Source organism: Lampetra fluviatilis, chromosome 19 (genome assembly GCF_964198595.1).
Source record: "Lampetra fluviatilis chromosome 19, kcLamFluv1.1, whole genome shotgun sequence".
Lineage (NCBI taxonomy): Eukaryota > Metazoa > Chordata > Hyperoartia > Petromyzontiformes > Petromyzontidae > Lampetra > Lampetra fluviatilis.
Genome location: NC_136293.1, coordinates 412,498 through 431,639, shown reverse-complemented (window position 1 = coordinate 431,639; position 19,142 = coordinate 412,498). Strand labels below are relative to the sequence as shown.

Genomic DNA, 19,142 nt, shown 5'->3' with positions numbered 1-19,142 from the left:
GGCATCTTCAGGGTGGAAAAACGCGTTTCATCGGGACTGCAGAGTGACCAATTTGGACGTGCGCTGGTAAGGACGCGTCCCCATTGCCACGCGGCACATGCAGGCGGCTGGGGCATCGTGCATACGAGGATTGAGCCATCTGTCTGGTCCCAGGAGCCGGTGGATTTCCTATCCAGATATTCCACGTGCATACAATGCCATTACTCTGTACGCGCACCACACAAGTACAACGCAGCACTTTAAATCTACCATAGTATTCTAGACTCGGACACGGAATGAGGATGATGATGAGATTTGGCCGTTGATTGTCAGTGACAGACGGCAAATGTGCTGGTCAGGCCACTCAGGCCTGAGCAGCGTCTCCGACTGTCACCAACGAATTTCTTCAGTTCGGCTCTGAGCCAATCAAATGCATTAATTCTAAGAATCCCACAGATTTCTAATGCCCCATTTCCACGACCACTGTGGATGGTTTCTATACCAGGTTCACGGGTTTGGCCTATGGACATAGCCTAATCTAACCCAAGCCTGCATTATACTTCATTTAAAACTTTCTCATTCGTTTTGTCCACACGTAGCGGGGATGGACGAAATGAGAAGGGATGACTCCATGGAGCTCCAGGGCTCACGAGGTGTAGGGGGACACACACCAGGCCGTGAAGACGAGGTGGGCAAATCTGGCCACCGAACCTGCTCTCTAATTACAATCAATACGCGGACAATACACCTCTACTTATCTCTCCACGTAAAAATATCAAAGTATATACAGTATCATGTTCATTGAAAGTTACATTTAAACAAGCACTAGACAGTGTACGATGCACTGGAATGCTGCAATAATCTGAATGACGAGGAGGCATGAAACCAATTTGATTTGGTGTGTCTCGATGTCGCAGCAGTTTAGCGCACTGCGCATTGAACCCGACAATCTGAGTTTGATTCCTGGTGACAGTGAAAAGTGATATCTGAACTATTCATGCCCCCCCCTTCACCAATCCACAATGACCAGCACGAGGAAGTATGGTGAATGGATAGTGACCCAACTGAGACGAGTCGCACCGTGTTCGATGAGCCAATCAGCAGCCGGCTGCTCGTTGCACTGTGCTGATCACAAATTACTGATTCAGAATTGATTTGCGGTTAGGCCACGTAATGATCCGGTCAAGTTCGTGTCATTAAGACAGCCACCACCGTTTAATTTTTATTTGCTAAACGAGGTGACACAATAATTGGCGCAATGATTGCTTGTACACCGAGCGACAGTTACATTTGTTTAGCTGTGTTGGGTGCTCAATGTATTAATTATGAATACAGTATTTGGTCAGATCATTACGTGGCCTAACCATGAATCAGTTTTGATTCGTGATAAAACCTACGTGTTAGCTCACAGATGTCTGTTTGGATTCAAAACCACGATCCCATTGCCGTTTCCTTTGGTACGCTGACAAAGCACAGGGCACCTAAAGCACCTGGCTATGCAGTGTAATGTCTGACATGGGGGTGGTGCGGTGGTGGTGCTCGAGAAAAAACCAGCCTTCGCCGAGCGGCGCGCCGGCGACGGGGCGAGTACAGACCCTGCGTGGTCTCGGGGCTGCGCGCACACGTCCAGTTTCTCAGGCAGAGCTCACAGTGCTGGCCACTGAAGACGGCGCAGAAGGAATGCGAGTCGCAGCCACAGGTGGAGTCGGCGTCGCGCGAGCAGTTCCTCGCCAGCACGAGGCCCCTCTCTGCGAACACACGGGGCACCGGCGGTCAACTACACGGCTCGAGAGCTCCCCCCCACTCTGTGGCCACCCCGAACTCCTCCAAGGTCTCAATTTGAGCTCGTGCACACTCCAAAGTTTACCTCCCAAGACAATGTGGCATTGCTTGATTTGAGGGCTTGTGGGAGTGGATTGACAATTGTTAAAATTAAAACATTTACGTAATATTTATTACACTTGTTTACCTTACCCAGGAAAGCCTCAAGACTCCTTTTCAGGAGGATGGTTTGAGGTGTTTTCTGTGTTTCCCCATCGAGTACTTTGCAAGTCATATATTTTTTTTTTTGGAAAATTGGACCGACTCCCGCACAAAATGGCCTAAACTTCTTTGAATAACGGCACGGAATATTTAACGTTCACTGCGAAGCAGACTGCATGCATGATCACGGTGAATTTACAGACCGCAGTGATAACCAGGGCGAAAGAAGTTCAACATACATACGAACCGCGAACCTCCGCAATGGCGAGCGGCGACTGCCCCACTGCTGGGCCGGGTCACTGCCCCCCCCCCTGCCCCTTTGAGCAAACAGCCCGACTGTACTTTATTCCTTTTCCTACCAGGTGCGGCTTTCTACACGCGCTACGGTTTCTACGTGTGCTCTCGCCAACACGAGAATCAGATGCACAGCGTTCGAGGGGCTTCTCGTTAACGGCTCAACGCGGGCCACGGTGATGTGGCGAGAAGCACGCGGCTGACCGTGGAGGCACGGCGTGCACGGCAAGCAGTGCGTCAGCGCGTTGGGGAAGCTGGTGAAGGAGCCGGGCGGGCAGGGAGAGCAGAGCACCGCGTCCCTTGCCTCGGAGCCCACCTTGTAGCACCCTGCAGAGACAAAGATCCCCCGTTTAGCCTTTAACAGACTGTTGGGGGCAAGTGCTGTGAGCCAGCACTCGTGAAGGCCGGCACGGCACACGACGAGGAGGTGGGTGGCTACGGCGCGCACACGGCGCATGCCGAGCGGACTCTGCGTGCAGCTGACCACCGGCTCATCTGGCGCGCTCACTCAAGCCTAGATGAGTCGAACGTCCAGAGCTCTGGTTCTGCGTCTCATGGTCTCTGTTGTTCACAAGTAGTGAACCTGCCATGCTCAGCAATGGTGGCTCTGTGTGGAATGTGGCAGTTCAGCAGGGATGAGGCCGTGAGAGGAGTGGTGCAGTAAATTCTTAAGGAACAACCAATAATGTGGATTATAGTTGGGCTGGTTTCACTCAGTTGTCCGCTCGAATTCAATCGAGGTTTGAGCAGGGCCGGCAGAGGCAATGAATGGTCCACTTGACCACCCGGCCACATTCAACTTCATGTGTAAATTGAACAGAAAGAGATGTTTTCCCCAATAATGTTTAATTACAGTTAATATAAAGCATGATATTTTTGACCGTGTGGCTGATGTGTAAAAACAAGTACTTCAATTTTTATGTGGCAGGAGAGATGTGCGAAGAAGGTGCATTGTTTTCTGATTGCATTTTTTTGTTATAAGCTCCACAACGATGCTAATTATAAATTAGTGTTGTGTATTTAATAGTTTTGCTTCGAACTAGGACCCATATCTTACGGAGACAACCCTTGCCTATAAACACCTGGCAGTTCAACTGAATTGGTTCAATCGAGCCTGGCTCTACTGATGAGACTCTGAATGTCGAAGCCAGTCCAGGGTTTGCTTGCGTGAAACGAATGTCGTTGAAATAATGCAGTCCATGAATGCCGTGTGGATTTCACGTAGAGGTTTTCGCGACCAGTGTTCTAATTCGTAATTGAAATCCGGGTCGGATCGCGAGAGTGAAATGTGTGTCATACACCCTCCTCCCCTCCACCTGAACGGATACAATAATTCACAACTCAACACACAATTGAGTATTAGAAACAAATCGGGGAACACAAGAAATAAAATGGAATCAGAACAATTAAACTCCGGTATATTGCAGGGAGTCACTGATAAGTTAGATAGCTTATTGGAAAAACTAAATCTTTGTGAGATTTGGCACAGTCCCAAGGATTAACTTTATCCAAAATAACAAAAAAAATAGTTTGCTAGATTACTTGCATTCGTGGCACACGCTGAATTGCTGGCCAGATGGCATGAGAGATTAGCACGATTGACTACGTACGGTGCGAAAGAAGTTCAACATACCTACATACAACAAAATACAACATTAACGGAGTAACATGGAATACTCACAAATACAGTTGTTAGAGTTGTGGATTATACCTGCCAACCAGGACATTTGATGGATATTGATCATGTTGATGTCCTATACAAAACAAATTACTATTGGCCAAGACTAATTAGAACATCTATTGAAATTGAGAACTCTAGGCTGAGTGTACATTATTTTACACTAACAGCATAATTAAAACATTACCAGTGTAATAGCGCCGGCTGGTGGACAGCAGAGGAAATTGTAGTGGACAGAGTACACATGCTGGTGAGCGTGAGCACGGGTGTGTTGGCAGATTGGACAAACTAGAGCAAGGGTCACGGAGGACCCCATCTGGAGGCCCCTGGAACCTGCTGGCGGGTTCGAGAAGAGAGGCGAGGTCAGGGCGGAGCCAGGCCGCGCTGGGCGCATAAAAGGAGCCGAGAGCGGGAGCTTGAGGCTGCCGGTTCTCGGCGTGGACTCGTCTCGTCCTTGCTGTCGTCTCGTCGCCGTCGTCGTCGCTAAATGTCTCCGCTAAATATTGCGCTACAAAGGAGAGTAGTTGGCTATCTCAGTCAGCGCCGTCAGTGTTAGACGGCTAGTGTTGTGTACAGGCTGGGCTGAGCTACTGTGGAGAGTATGTGGACGAGACCGTGAAAGTTGTTAATGAAGAACGTGCCCCCTAGAAACTCTGAATCGTTGACACTACACCAGTATGACCAGGTAAGTTGTTGTACCTCATATTAACATATCTCCCGTCATTTATTATAAGCGAACGTAACTGTCTAGTGTAACTAAATAACAATGACTAACCTGTTCCACCACATATATACTATCCATACCTTTATATTGACGTATCTAACATTATTTATTGTCTTATAATATAATCTTATAATTTATGCAGGAACATTAACATCTAGGTATCACTGGCTGGCACTGCTGCTGAAGCAGTAATTAATTAGGCACTTTTATTCACCCGATGAATGTATAATTTAGCTGTGTCGGGTAGAGGAGGGTTTACGACACGTATTTTGCGTACGGGACCTGACCTGACCCAAAAATCAATAATGAATCAAGGCCGTGCGGTTGATGGGATGCAGATCTTCCCTGTATTCCCAGGTCGAGGTTTCGGTCTATGGGTGACCGAGCTTTTTCCCGTGTAGCCCCCAGGCTATGGAACGCTCTTCCATGAGATATCAGAATCTCTGAGTCTGTGGACATTTGAAAAATGTGCCTTAAAACCTATTTATACGCTACCGCTTATTATTTTTTTGTTCATTTAATAAATGTTTTTAAAAATATATTCATCATATTATTTTCATGCTGAGTGTCCGCAACTGCTGTGTCCTGTACACCACTTTGATATCCTTAATGAAAAGCGCTATATACATGTGTAGTGACATGTAATGTGTCACTATGGCGCATAGCGCCGGGGGAAAGGGACGTGAGGCAAGGGGGACAGAGGGGATGTGAGGCGAGGGGGTTAAAGGGGACGTGAGGCAAAGGGGACAGAGGGGACGTGAGGCGAGGGGGTTAAAGGGGACGTGTGGTAAAGCCCGGGAACCTTCTAGTGAGTTCTATAAGGGGGCGTGGCCGAAGGCGGAGCGAGGCAACGCTAGGTGGATAAAAGCGAGACCCCGATCGAAGGTTCGGGGCTGTTGTTGGAGTGGAACCGTCAAGTTTTTGGAGTTTTCGTCACCGCCTTCACCCTCTCGGCGTTGTAAGTCAGGCAGCCTGTTAGCTGTCCTGACCTTAATGTAGTTAGCCTCTGTGCCTGTGAAGGCTGTAATAAATAGAGTGCCTCCTACAATTAGTGTCTCCGAGTGATTCACTACACATGTAATTAGGATGATTAGATATGTAAATACGTGCCTTACAAATGTAAATTAGTATTATTTGTCATGTGGAGGGTATGGGCAGGAGGCGTGCTGTCTGCACGTTAATGTTGTGGCGGTGTCATTGATGGGACGAGGCCCCTGGCCATTCACCTGCGGCGCAGAGCAGGCAGGAGCGCTCCACGGGGTCCCAGGCCTCGCAGCACTCTTGGCTCCCGTGCCTCACCGCAGGCAGAGCAACTCCACACAGCAGCCGGACCTGCACCGCGGGGCCACGCGCACACCGAGCCATTGCGGCTCCGCTCAGCGGCTAGCAAAGGTGGCTCAGCGGCTCCACTCAGCCCGGTGGCTCAGCCGCTCCACTCAGCCAAGTGACTCAGCGGCTTGGAAGGTTGTAAGTTCAAATCCTCGTTGGGGGTGAACTCACCCCATCAAACCTCGGGTTGATAAATTGTGACCACTTTATGGAGAGACTATTTTAACAGTTATTACAGAATCGGCCATTGATGATGAAATGGCAGTCACACCATGACAGAGCTTCTGTGAAGCTATGCGATGTTCCTGCGTGTAATCCCAATTCAGTAATGGGCAGATATATTTTTAGCATTGGGAAGTTCGGCTCATACGAGGTACGTTGCACGTCTTTGTTAGCTACGGGAAGAGACCCATGCAGAACCAAGGGAAGAACTTTCAAACTCCACGCAGAAAGGTGCCGAGGTCATGCATCGAACCCAAGCACTTCTTGCTGTGAGCCACTGCACCATCCTGCCACCCAAATTACACCACAGAGTGGTAGGAGGCACATTGCCTTTGTATTCCAAGTGGTGTTGCTAAGCGTGCAACAAGAATGAACATTCGTGACTTAAAACCACGGTAAACCCCTAGCCAGTTCTATATAATAACACCCACCAGTGTACACGGCCAAGAGTTAGATCCATGCTTTTGGGGTAATAGCGCAGTGCTCTATCCACTGCTCAACGTGCAAACCACACACCTCTAACAAGGGAATCGTAATGGCCGTGACCACATTGCCACGAAACTTAAGACAAAGAAACTGGTCGTGCCATAGACAGTGTGGCCGTTGCTGCACGCTGGTATCAAAACCGATAATCCAAATTTGACAAATGTAAATCCACCATCAAATTAACTGAACAACACTGCCATACTTATATATCGTACCGCAATAGTCTCTCAGCTGGTTAAAACTGTCATGGCCAGTGAATGGATGCCCCATTCACGGCTGCTGTAGACTACCTCCTTTTGGTTGAGCACACTCAGGCACGAGTATCACCCGAAGGTGAAGTGGGGAGAGGGGAGGGCCGAGTAGTGCAGCGCAAAGGGGCGGGCTGTGGGCTGAGTGCCAAGGGTTCCAGGAAACTGGCTCAGGGGCTAAATCTCAGACATTACCAGGTGGTCAAATAACCTGTCGCCTCTAACCCGGGTACATGGCTAAATTCCCAGACTATCTGGATCAACCCCAGACAGGCAGCGGCTCAACTCACAGTAATTCAAGCGCTTCTGTAATTACATGCGTGGACGTCCCGTAAAGGTTTATTGCCACGATAATAACGAAGCAGCTCAGAAGTAAGTCGCTGGAATTTGAGCACATGTGTTTGATACGATGTTAGAAATTCCTTCGCGAGACAGGAGTAGCCGCGCAAAAGTGCAAGAGAGAACATGGTAGGAAATCGTGATAGAGTGGGACGTGTGTGCAGAATTGGGGTGGGCCACTTACAAAGACAGGCATTCGAATGGTCTCTACGAGTTTGGCGACCTAGGGAAAGAGCTTAGGCGAGATGGAGACTGTTAGGACAGATCTATGGGTGTCTATGTGAGTGTGTAAGTCTCTGTGTGAGCCTATGGCTCTGTAAATATATAGATCCCGATGTGATCATATTTAAGAGCATATGGTGGGAAGACTGTCAGGGCAGATTTCGGAGGTAGCTGTGGGATCTGGCCGAGGGTAGACAGCCTTGGCGATGTGTGGTGGTGACATCAACGACTTTGGCCATTGATGACATCCTGATGTTGGTCTATGCATGTTTAATTTGTGAAATCAAAGTAAATGTACTGCTTAACATCTGCATCAAATTACCCTCACCTGCCGGGGGTGATTACATTTCACAAAATGTCTTGACAAATGCCAGTAAGGTCCGCAAAACCTTTTGTTAACATATATAGTTAACAATGTGAGAGCCCATTTTGATGCATTAGCTTCTTTTTCTAAAATACAATCTGTACATTTGACATTTCGGATACAGGATGACACTGCTCTTCTCTGAGAAGTGGCCTCATTGCAGGATCTCAGTATCCACAGTCTGCGTTGCCAGTGCCTCCACAAATCATCATCATCATCATACTTGACAGCCACCGGAACCCCACCACCCACTCTGCGAAAACTGACCTTGTGCCAATGAATATATTTACACGGTAATACTTTCTCAGGCATGTTCAGTATAACGCACGAGCACAACTCCAACTTAACCGTAGCAAAATATTGCTTTTTTGTGGCAGCAGCCTAAGGTGAGCACCCGATTCCCACCTCCGGCTGATGGATGATCCAGCACTCACTCATCCATTCCTGTCGCTCGCTCATCAGCAGTCGCCTCCTTATCGCTCTTCTATCGCTAATACCATGGTTACCATTCCTGTGAATTATATATATATGTCTGCATAATGATTGGCTACTTCATGAGACAGATGAGTTTTCTCGAATGTTCAATGCCCAGCTTTGGATCACCACAAATGGGTTAAGGGATTAAAGGATATACATTACAGCTCTCTGATTATTTATTGTCTACTCAAATGAGTGTAAGTGCTCACCTCTTGTTTACAACCCTGATCCATGGGTTGAAATTCCACATTCCTATGGTGGGGGGACAAGCAAATTCACTTCAAAAGCACTCTTCACTCCCATAGAAAGGATCACATTGTTTGACCCTGGCGGGATGAACGGCCGAACCGATCTCGGTTCCAGATTCGAAGTCGTAGCTTTCTGATTGCAGCAAGTTGAGTGCTGAGCACAGACCCAATCCCGCTCAAGGCATGCACAGCACCTTCACAGAGGCTCGTCAAGGCCAGTGGAGATGAAGCCGCCTCTAATTAAAGCTCCGCAGAGAACTCTCACAGGGCTCTGCTTTCTTTGTAAGGAGATCTGGGGACCATGCCATCCACAGGAATAGAAACAATGTGGCAGGAATGCGTGGAGGCCCACGGGCCCGAGACGCGCAGGTCTACTTCCCATGCGGAGGAAGCCGCGTATCGTGTTTGTGTCGCGGTCGGGGCTCAGGTGTCGTGGCTACCGTTCTCCGTACCCGGCAAACTGCGCCCGCGCCGTGCTCTGAAAACGCAATTACACGGCTCAGCCTACTGAGTTTGTCGTCACCGCCAACTGAGGCCATCCGAGGCCTTTACCCACTGTCCAACACAATCGCCAACATTCTCCTGTCTCCCATAAGCAGATGCATACACTGTTGATCGAGGGACAGTATATGGTTTGGCATATCTCAGAATGCTGAATACCTACTGCAAAACATATATAAGCAGACAATTTACATCATTCACAAATCTGTCCCTCCGCATAAAAACTAATTTTAGTTTTACACATCCAACACATCAGCCACATGGAATTCTGGGAGTGCTTAATTTCAGCAACATTTGTTCAACACAGCAATCTCTGGACCAGTTTTAACAGTCAGTGTCTCATCAGCAGAGTCGGGCTTGCTGAACCAATGCTGGTGAACTACCAGATATTCATAGGCAAGGATCCTCTCTGTTAGATATGGGTCCTAGTTCGATGCAAAACTCTGTAATACACGACATAATCATTCGATTTGTTGTGGAAACTGTAAAGTAACACAATGAATAAGTAGACAATTCACCAGATATGGGGAGCAGGCGTGCATCTGCTTATTTACTTTGTTACCTATAATCTACACAGTGACGCTCATGATTAATTTGTGTTTTGTGATGAGGTTCACAGGCATGAGAGAAACCCCAAACACCGCAAAACTTGCCTCTCTAGATTCAGCACTAGACGGTGATAGATGAAGCATGGTCGTGAATAGTTGGAAATAGAATTGCTATCACTGGTGGCTGTAGAGAGGTAACCATCTCAGGTTGTACACGTAACGAGTTTACATGTGGCAGGACAATCTAGTGGTTCATGATGTAACCCCACCTGTCCGTCACATTCGCATCGCATTGCACGAGAGGGCACGTGCAGGGCAATGTGGAGCAGTCTCCACCAGATCCAAGTAAGGTTCCTGTTGTTAGGGATTCAGAGAAATTCCCAAAACTCAGAGGCAACCTTCCGAGAAATCTCAGCGTAAGCTGAGAAGCGTTTGATAGCTTCCCTGGGCTGCCACCGTGTTTGAAGCTTGTGTCGGCGACTGATAGAGCCTCCCCTGATACGACTGCAGATTCACAGTGATGTAGAGAGAGCCTTGCAATATTAGCCACTTCATATTTGTACACTGACATTTTTTAGATGAGCGTTTACTTCAGTGTTTCTGTACATTTCAATGTGTTTTTTTGTTGAATTACATAGCCACCTTGGGCGCCACACAGTGGTGAGATGTTAAATACCTCGCCTGGTATACAGGAAGTTGTGGTTTCAATCCTGATCCTGACACCTGTATATTTGTAGTTCGTATGTTCTCCCCGTGGTCGCGTGGATTTAGAAACATGCGTTTAGAGTATTTGGCTGCTATGAATTACCACGTGATAAGCCACTTCGTTGAGCTATCATTTGTGGCTAGGTCGCTTCTGAAAAAGAGCTGTATAGCTCAGTGGGCCTTACCTGCTAAAATAAAAAAAATAGATATAGAAAGTTACTGCTTCCGTGAACTTCACTCATTGACGTCTCCTTCAATGCAGGTTGACTGCTGCCTCAGCCACCCACACCAAGTTCAACCACCACACCGCAGATCACAACACCTGCTATCTGCTTCTTCCTTGCGCTACTCCACTTTGGAATTCCCTACCATCGTCTCTTCCCAAGCTCTTATCAAAATAACCTTTCTCAATTCAAGAAACGTGTTAACGCTTAGCACAACTTGGACGGTAGTGCTGTTTGTTTGCTGGTCGCTTGATCTTTTGGGTCTAGTGGTGCTCAGCAACTGTATACCTGTCAAGCCCTTACCAGTTTTCCACCTTATTAGAGACCAATTCAGGCCTTAATGGTCACCCCGTGCCCTTATAAATCTCAACGTTCATCCTACAAAATCCCATTACAAGGGAGAAACAGAAAGAAATAGACAAAACAAATGTTTCCTCTACTGAAACGGTTGTACGCCGTATGGACCTGAAAACTAAATTTCTCTGTAAATGAATACCGGTAACCGTATGGGTTGACAGCTATGCAACTGTGGTTAATAAAAATAAGCCTGCATCCTGTTGCTGTCATCAACTGCATTGCACCACGTCACTTTGCCTTGTTGCATATCATTGCAATATTTGTTTTGATATTTAACCCGATTATATAGCCTGCTGGGTTCTTTTCTCTCCCAACATGCAATGAAGAAAAGTCGCTGTGGAGTCTACAGCAGGTGGCGAGGCCTGCACAGCACGACAGGTGCAGAATGCGTGGGATTCAACCGAAATGCCCAGTAAGGCCCAGTGCACTGAGCAAGGAATTTTGTGCTGAATTTGAAGAATCTTACTCACGTCGACTTGGGAGCCCAAGGGTTGACCCCGCTGGAATATGTCACCACCTGTTCTCCACTTCTCACAATTAGCTACGCGTTTCCGGTAGTAATGTTAAAATAATGGCTTCAACCGCGAGTTATAGTAATTGTGGAGTAGCTTTATTTTAACAATGTATATACGTATGTGATGCACGTATACCGGCATATATTAAAATGACCAAGTATGCGGTCGTGCAAATTGCAGCGCCCAGAGGCTGCTTTCCTCACACCCAGAATCATCAGCTCTTCATAGAGTGCGTGTACTGTATGCGCAGTTCTCAAACATGACCTATCCCTTAGCTGTCAACCCATATTGTTTACCCGCATTCTTATACAGGGAAATTGAGCTTTCATGCCCATACGGCGTACAGCCGTTTCAATACGGCTAAATAAATAATTGTCTATGTTTGTGTTTCTCCCTTGCGATGGAACTTTGTAGGATGAACGTGGAGATGTATAAGGGCACACGGGGTGATCAATAAGGTTTTAATTGGTTTGTAATAAGGTCGGGCACTGATAAGGGGTTGACGGGTATAGACTATCGTAATGCGGTCCTGTGTGTAACGGATACATTTTTATCATATCTCTTCAAGGTGATTTCAGTTGTCATGACGTGCACCTTTTAAGGCAGTGTAATTGACAAATGTGTGGAGTTGTATTGTTAAGAGTACTTGTGCACCGCAGCTAAAGCAGTATCACTAAATGCTGGCTTCATAAAAACGATAGCTCTCCAGTTCAAATCGATGGCCTAAGCTACAAGAAAGCGTTCATTAGCCACTTGATAAGTCGCCGGAGATGTATTTGCAAAGAAGACAAACGCACGTCCGTTGTAGTGCGTCACGTGTATCGGCGAGTGAGTGGAAGTTACTGTAATGTTCCATTTGTGGGTCTCTGATGAGAAGCTGCGCACAATGACCAGTGGTCATACTGACTGTCAGAGTCCATCACTGTGTTCTCTCATCAGAAGCAATATTCAAAGTTCCATAAAGGCCACTTTACAAACGGTGTGCTTCGGCAATTTCCTTGCAGGAGAATACCAGCTGGCGATTAAACCATTGACACAATGGACCATTGCTCTCCAGAAATGGGATTTCTTTAGAAGCCGCTTTGTGTCTTCAGTTTGTGATCCTTCAGCACAATTGGCTACGTACGGTGCGCGAAGGAAATTGAACATACGCGCACAGACACATACGAGGACACCCCAGCAAACCGGCTGTACAATGTGAGCAGCAGAACTTTAAACGTTAAGCACGCGGCTTGAACACTCACCTCCAGAGCCGCGAGCATGAGGATGAGCCGCGGCGGAGTCCGTGAGAGAGCCATGTGGCCGCGAGTCGCTCTCTGTGACGGGGCGTCTCGGCTATCGAGCGGCAGCAGCGGCAGCAGCGATCTCTCTCCGCTCGCTCTCTCCCCACCCTGCACGAGACGACGGGACGCGGTGCGCACCGTGGTTAAATATAACGCGCCCGGAGCCATCGGACTGTGGGCGAGAGAGAGGGGGGGGAGAGCCAAATCTGGCTGGGTGGGTCACTGGGGGGCGGCGGCGGGGGGGTGCAGAGAGAGACGTGCCTGTGTGGCCCTGCTCCTCTTGGCGTGGCGTGAGGAGGGGTGAGGGGGTGAAGGGGGTGGTGGGTGAAGAGGGGTGAGGGGTGTAGGGGATGGTGGGTGAAGGGGATGAGGGGGTGAAGGGGGTGCGGGGTGAAGGGGGTGGTGGGTGAAGGGGATGAGGGGGTGAAGGGGATGAGGGGTGAAGGGGGTGGTGGGTGGAGAGGGATGAGGGGGTGAAGGGGGTGGTGGGTGAAGAGGGGTGCAGGGTGAAGGGGGTGGTGGGTGAAGAGGGGTGAGGGGGTGCGGGGTGAAGGGGGTGGTCGGTGAAGAGGGGTGAGGGGGTGTAGGGGGTGCGGGGTGAAGGGGGTAGTGGGTGGAGAGGGGTGAGGGGTGTAGGGGGTGGTGGGTGAAGAGGGGTGCAGGGTGAAGGGGGTGGTGGGTGAAGAGGGGTGAGGGGGTGTAGGGGGTGCGGGGTGAAGGGGGTGGTGGGTGAAGAGGGGTGCAGGGTGAAGGGGGTGGTGGGTGAAGAGGGATGAGGGGTAAAGGGGATGATGGGTGAAGAAGGGGGTTAGGGACCAGGCTGGGGAGCAGCGAAGTGAACGAGGTTGGGACGAATGTCGCTCTCCGGCTTATCCGTGATGTCAGCTCCCCCTGAGGACCCAGGGAGACAGCGGCAGCTCCCAAGTTTAGAAAGCGTTGCTTGGCACTTCTCAGTCCAAACTGCAAGACGCCGATATTCCTCTGCCGTCAAAGTGGCTACCAGGTGAACAACACGCGAATGATGAACACCGACTTTACTGAGATACACTGAAGAATCAGAATATGAATTTATACTGGAGGAATCCGATGAGCTATAAAGCTCTTTCTCACAGATGTCCAGTGGGGGCGAGTAAGAACGTTACAACAACAAACAGTATAAATACATTATAGTAGTGCAAACTACAAGAAAGGTAAACAAATCACCCAAAAACATACAAATAAAACTAAACCATCCACATCCTACCAGGCAAAGCCCACCGAGGTATTAACTTGTTTTTCAGAGGTGGCCTGGCGATCACAAATGATAGCTCAACAAAGTGGCTTCTCATTTGGACATTTAATCTAAATAATCTCGATGCAAAGGACAAAATGGAGACATTCTCACGTATAACACGAATGTCACCTCGTCCACTCGCAATACAAACACGCGGACAATGCGCCACTTTCACATCTGTCCCCACATCTGTCCCCACACATAAACAATGCCAAGGTACGCTTTGACGCATCCCATCAGCCACGCACATTTGAGACGTTAGCGAAAGGCGCCTTACGAATACATGTAAATTATTATTACTTTGGAAGCGCATACTTTTAAAAGCATTTGGTTCAACTCAATAAGAATGCCAATTATCATTTTGTACACGAATTAAAAATGTTGTGGGTTTAATCTCACCGCTGTATATTCGCTAATATATATTCTCAGCAGCTCTCCCGCGATATTTCTCATCGGATGAAGATTACTTGTGTTGCGATCAAAACGGTGCCCACTGGCACCATAGGACAATGCAGCCAAGCCCTGTCCCCCACTTGCCATCGTTCCCACGGAGGCTGTATACCGTGCAGGCGCTCATTAGCCGCCTGCCTCCGCTCCGTGTTTCCCAGTGAGACCTCTGGTGCTCGCAACGGCACTCGATATGGTCGCGCCTGTGCCTCTCACCGCGCGCACCCGTTACATGCCTTAACGTACAACTGAACATCGTTCTGCAAACCCGGCCAGTAAAAATACTCAAAGTCAATGCGGTTTTCTTCTCACCCAACTGCATCAACGCTCGTGCACATCGTGAATAAGTTTTCCCCTCAAGCACAATAGTACCACAATACAAAAAATTTGCAACACGACATCCCACCTTACTAGGAGATCATCTATGAGCCGAAGGAAGGGCCGATCCTCCGACCCTCTAGCACGGGAGGCCCGAAGCCTAGATAGTGACAAACAGCGCCTATGCCCGCATCACTGGCATCGGTGTCAAGAACAACATCTCTCCAAAATGCGGATCCGAGCGGCGGTGCGTCTGCTAAAGCGGCCCGAAGCGTTTCAACGAACGCTGTTCCTCGTCACCCCATAGGAACTTTTTACCCTTAGCGGTCAGTGTATGCAGCGGCCTCGCAATCGTAGCGAAATCTTTGACAAATCGACGGTAGTACGACGCAAATCCCACGAAGCTACACACCTCCGACACCGTTTTCGGCACTGGCCCCGTGCGTACACAACTCGTCAGTGGCACTCCCGCCGCGCTGACAACATGACCCAAATACTTGACAGACGTTCTCAACAATGGTATTTTTGGGGTTTATATTTAAAATTGGCATCCCGTACCCGGCCAACCACAGCTCGCAACCGTTGCAAATTCCCCTCAAAATCCTTACTGAACACAATGACATCGTCAAGGTATATCAGCATGACTCCCACTGCAATCCGGTGATGTTTCAATAGGGACATGCGACCGACATCATATTTCCCTGAGCCAAAGATGTCCTTAAATTCCAAAATCAGCTTACGAAGACGCGACCGCTGCTCGGATGTCAAATCATCATTACATTACAAATCCCGGAACCATCCCGGTTCCTCATCACACTGCGGCAGCGCATTTTCCTCGCCCGCTGCCAAGCACGCATCCCCATCTGAGTTCTGCGCAGCCGATGCATGCGCTAACGTAGTCCCTTCTTGAATAACAACTGACTCGTGCCCCGTAGCAAAAACCTGTATAAATGGTTCGAAATTTGCCGAAACCATCGGAAAAGCTCCGACCAAGGAGGTCGTCCGTGCCACGGCGTTTGACGGCGTCAACAATATACCTTCCCCCAGGTTATCCAATGGCAGGCCCTTTTTCAAGCGCAACGGTTTTTCATGATTCCTTTCAAAAGGTGTCAGTTTTGTTGCCAGAAAAAAGGGGAAAAACCTTATTAGTATATTTTGGTACTGGCAAAGGAGATCCCATGATGTAGCTGCTCACCCCGAGCTCTCATTACTTTGGTATTGCGTTGTCTTTGAACTGTGCGCCTTTTGGCGTCATCTGGTCGAACACCATATGAGACTAGGCTCCAAAGAAAGCTGTCTCTGGTGTGGACCAATCAGTTTCAAAGACAATGCATAAATTATCAGAGCATTGTTTTTTGTTTGCATTTGACTGCAGGTATTGTGGTTAATGTAAGCATGATTCCTTTCAAAAGGTGTCAGTTTTGTTGCCAGAAAAAAGGGGAAAAACCTTATTAGTATTAATACCTCCCAAACTTGAATTGTTGCGAGCACGCGACCCAAAATTCCCAAACTGCCCCCATTTGCCGCTATACACGGGCCATCCACTGGTTCCAAAGCCTGGGGCGAGGTTGGCAACGAACGAAAAGTTTGAAAATAAATGAGGGTCGCTGAAGCCCCCGTATTGACAATTACTCTACTCTGTACCCCTTGAACAAGCGCCATCACATCCGATGAACCCGGCGCGGCACCCAAACGCGATGAACCAACACGCCCCATACAGCATTACCGTGCGATTCGTACGAAGGGGGATTTACAGTGTGGTGTCGCGGATGGGTGAAGTGAAGGATACGGCCATGTATTAAATGTGTCGCGACTCGCCTGTTGGTCCTGGAATGGGGAGAATCTGCGGTTGTAGTCTCCCATCGTCCTTGGGAAGACGCCTCTCCGTCTCCAGCAGTCCCGTGTGAAGTGTCCTCGACGCCCGCACTCGTAGCACGTCCGCGTGGCGCCACCCCCGTACGTCTCGGGGCGGCGAGGCAGGTTCGTGAGCGGCCGTGCGGCCACTGCTGCCAGCGACCCCGGTTCCTCCAACTCCGACGGGCACCCGGCGGGGCTGGCGCACACCACCAGAGGCCGTGCCGTCACCGCCGCTGGTTCGTCGCGAAGCCTCAAACTGTTCCACGTGCAGCCGGCGTCGTGAGCCCGGAGTCGGCGACCCCGGTGCCCCATCGGCGTCCGGCTCCGTTCCTGGAGTAGCGGGAGACACAGCTGCGCCGTCGGCCACCGCTGGTGTCGCACGCTCGTGCGGCGGCTGGTCTGATCCTGTCGGCGCCTCTCGTATCGATAGCATGAATTGATTGAACTCCTTCGCGAGCACCACCATCTTGGCCTCCCACTCAGCCATCACAGCCCTCCACACGTGAGGTGGGCTCGGTTCTGCATCGTCGTCTAGGTCATCCTCCTCCCGCGGAGGTGCCCCTCAATCCAGGTCCGCCGGGGGAGTGACAGCCTCCAGGCCCGACGGGGGTACCACGTCTGCATCGCTGCTGTCGGCCGATGATCCCGCCGGTACATTTTTCCTCTTAGCAACTTTCTTTGACGTGTCAGCGCGGTTATTTAATCACTTCTGACGCCAGTTTTAGTGCTCGACTTGACACGACAGCTTCTTGCTTTTCTCTCTCACTTTATTTCGCTAATACCGATCAACATTCCTCCAGCTAACACCAATCAACATTCCTCCAGTGCGCTCTCCGCTCGCTCGCCACGTTCCGCCGGCCTCGCTCGCTCCGTGTCTTTCCTCTGTCGACTCTCCTCTCCACTCTCTCCATCACAGTTCAGCCGCTCTTTATCGGCTCCCCCGTCACACTCAGCCGTATCTCTATTGGCTTCTCCGTCACACTCCTGCCGCTTTCTGCTGGCTTTGCCGTCACACTCCAGCCGCTTTCTGCTGGCTTTGCCGTCACACTCCAGCCGCTTTCTGCTGGCTTTGCCGTCACACTCCAGCCGCTTTCTGCTGGCTTTGCCGTCACACTCCAGCCGCTTTCTGCTGGCTTTGCCGTCACACTCCAGCCGCTTTCTGCTGGCTTTGCCGTCACACTCCAGCAGCTTTCTGCTGGCTTCTCCATTGCTACCTTATACTTCTCCGCTGCTACCTTATACTTCTCCACTGCTACCCTATACTTCTCCACTGCTACCCTATACTTCTCCACTGCTACCTTATACTTCTCCACTGCTACCTTATACTTCTCCACTGCTACCTTATACCACTCCACTGCTACCCTATACTTCTCCACTGCTACCCTACACTTCTCCACTGCTTCTGGCTCTGTTGCTTCAGCTCCAACATCCTTCTTCTCCTCCCAGGCGCGAACTCCCGTCTCCTTCAAAACCCCCTCTATTTATCCCCAAGCCAATTAATCTCCAATTAATCGATGGCATCCCCCGCGACGCCCCTCGCCCCCCCAGCCCCCGCTGGCACCTGCCACGTTTTCCAGACAACACAGCACCACTTAGCGACAACAACAACTTCCCGGCCAATCAGCGCCCTGTGTCCTTAATCGCCCCCTACCCGTCTCTGGCCTTCTCCTCACGCCTAACGACAATAACAACCTCGACCTCGTTTGCTCCCACTGTACTATGCGTGCGCATACAACCACTCCCGCGTGTGGCGCATATTTCATGCACTACACATGTATTATCAAAGTGTGTTTTTTGTTTGCATTTTTACCACAAGTAATTGTGGTTAATGCACACATGATTCCTTGTACAAAGATTTCAGTTTTGTTGCCAGGAAAAAGGGGAAACTCCTATTATTATGGTTGAGCATGATTGCCACTACCTATAGCCGGCAGTATTAGCTTGTGCCAGTAGGGAGCGGAAGGGAGACTGAACCTGCTGGATAATGATGACGTGACGGGCCATTGGCCCTAGGCAATCCCTGGGGGGGAGCATCGTGACCAACGGTCGAGACCCCAGACCCCAGGAAGGGGGCTGGGGGATGATGTCATTATTCAGGCCCTTGGAGAAGGTCCTGGAAGGAAGGCGTGGCTAGAGGCGGAGTGAGCCGAGACCCTGTATATAAGCCAGGGCCCTGAAAGGTCCCAGCAGTCATCGTCCGGCCGAAGACCGAAAAGCCTCACCTGGAGCCCTGAAGAGAAGAGCCCAATGGGCAGAGCCGAGCCCAATGGGCAGAGCCGAGCCCCTGGCTAGGGTCGGCTCGAGCTCGTACCAGTGAGAGCTCCAGCTTATAACCAGTGAAGACTCAAGAGAAGACTCAAGCCCCAGCAGTGTAGGCATAGTGATAGCCAGTAAGAGGCGAGCTAGCCCGGAGGAACTCCCTCCATAGAGTATTGGGTGAAAGGGGCCGTTACCCCTTTGTGTTGTAGTCTGTTGGTGTTGTAATAAACGTGTTGCCTCAGAGTAAGCTTCCTCCAGTTTA

At 49.7% G+C, this 19,142-nt stretch overlaps 1 protein-coding gene across 1 annotated transcript in view; it reads right to left on the bottom strand.

Moving 5' to 3' along the window:
- The window catches only part of LOC144937473 (uncharacterized), a 47,654-nt gene that overhangs the window by 1,527 nt on the left and 26,985 nt on the right, over positions 1-19,142 (bottom strand). Inside the window, exons 2-6 of the mRNA XM_078864717.1 lie at positions 16,583-16,951; positions 12,688-12,834; positions 5,885-5,990; positions 2,461-2,583; positions 1,541-1,727 (exon numbers count right to left, since the gene is read on the bottom strand). Coding sequence (XP_078720843.1) covers positions 1,541-1,727; positions 2,461-2,583; positions 5,885-5,990; positions 12,688-12,834; positions 16,583-16,933 — 914 coding nt within the window. The 5' untranslated portion in view covers positions 16,934-16,951. The remainder of the gene's footprint in view (positions 1-1,540; positions 1,728-2,460; positions 2,584-5,884; positions 5,991-12,687; positions 12,835-16,582; positions 16,952-19,142) is intronic.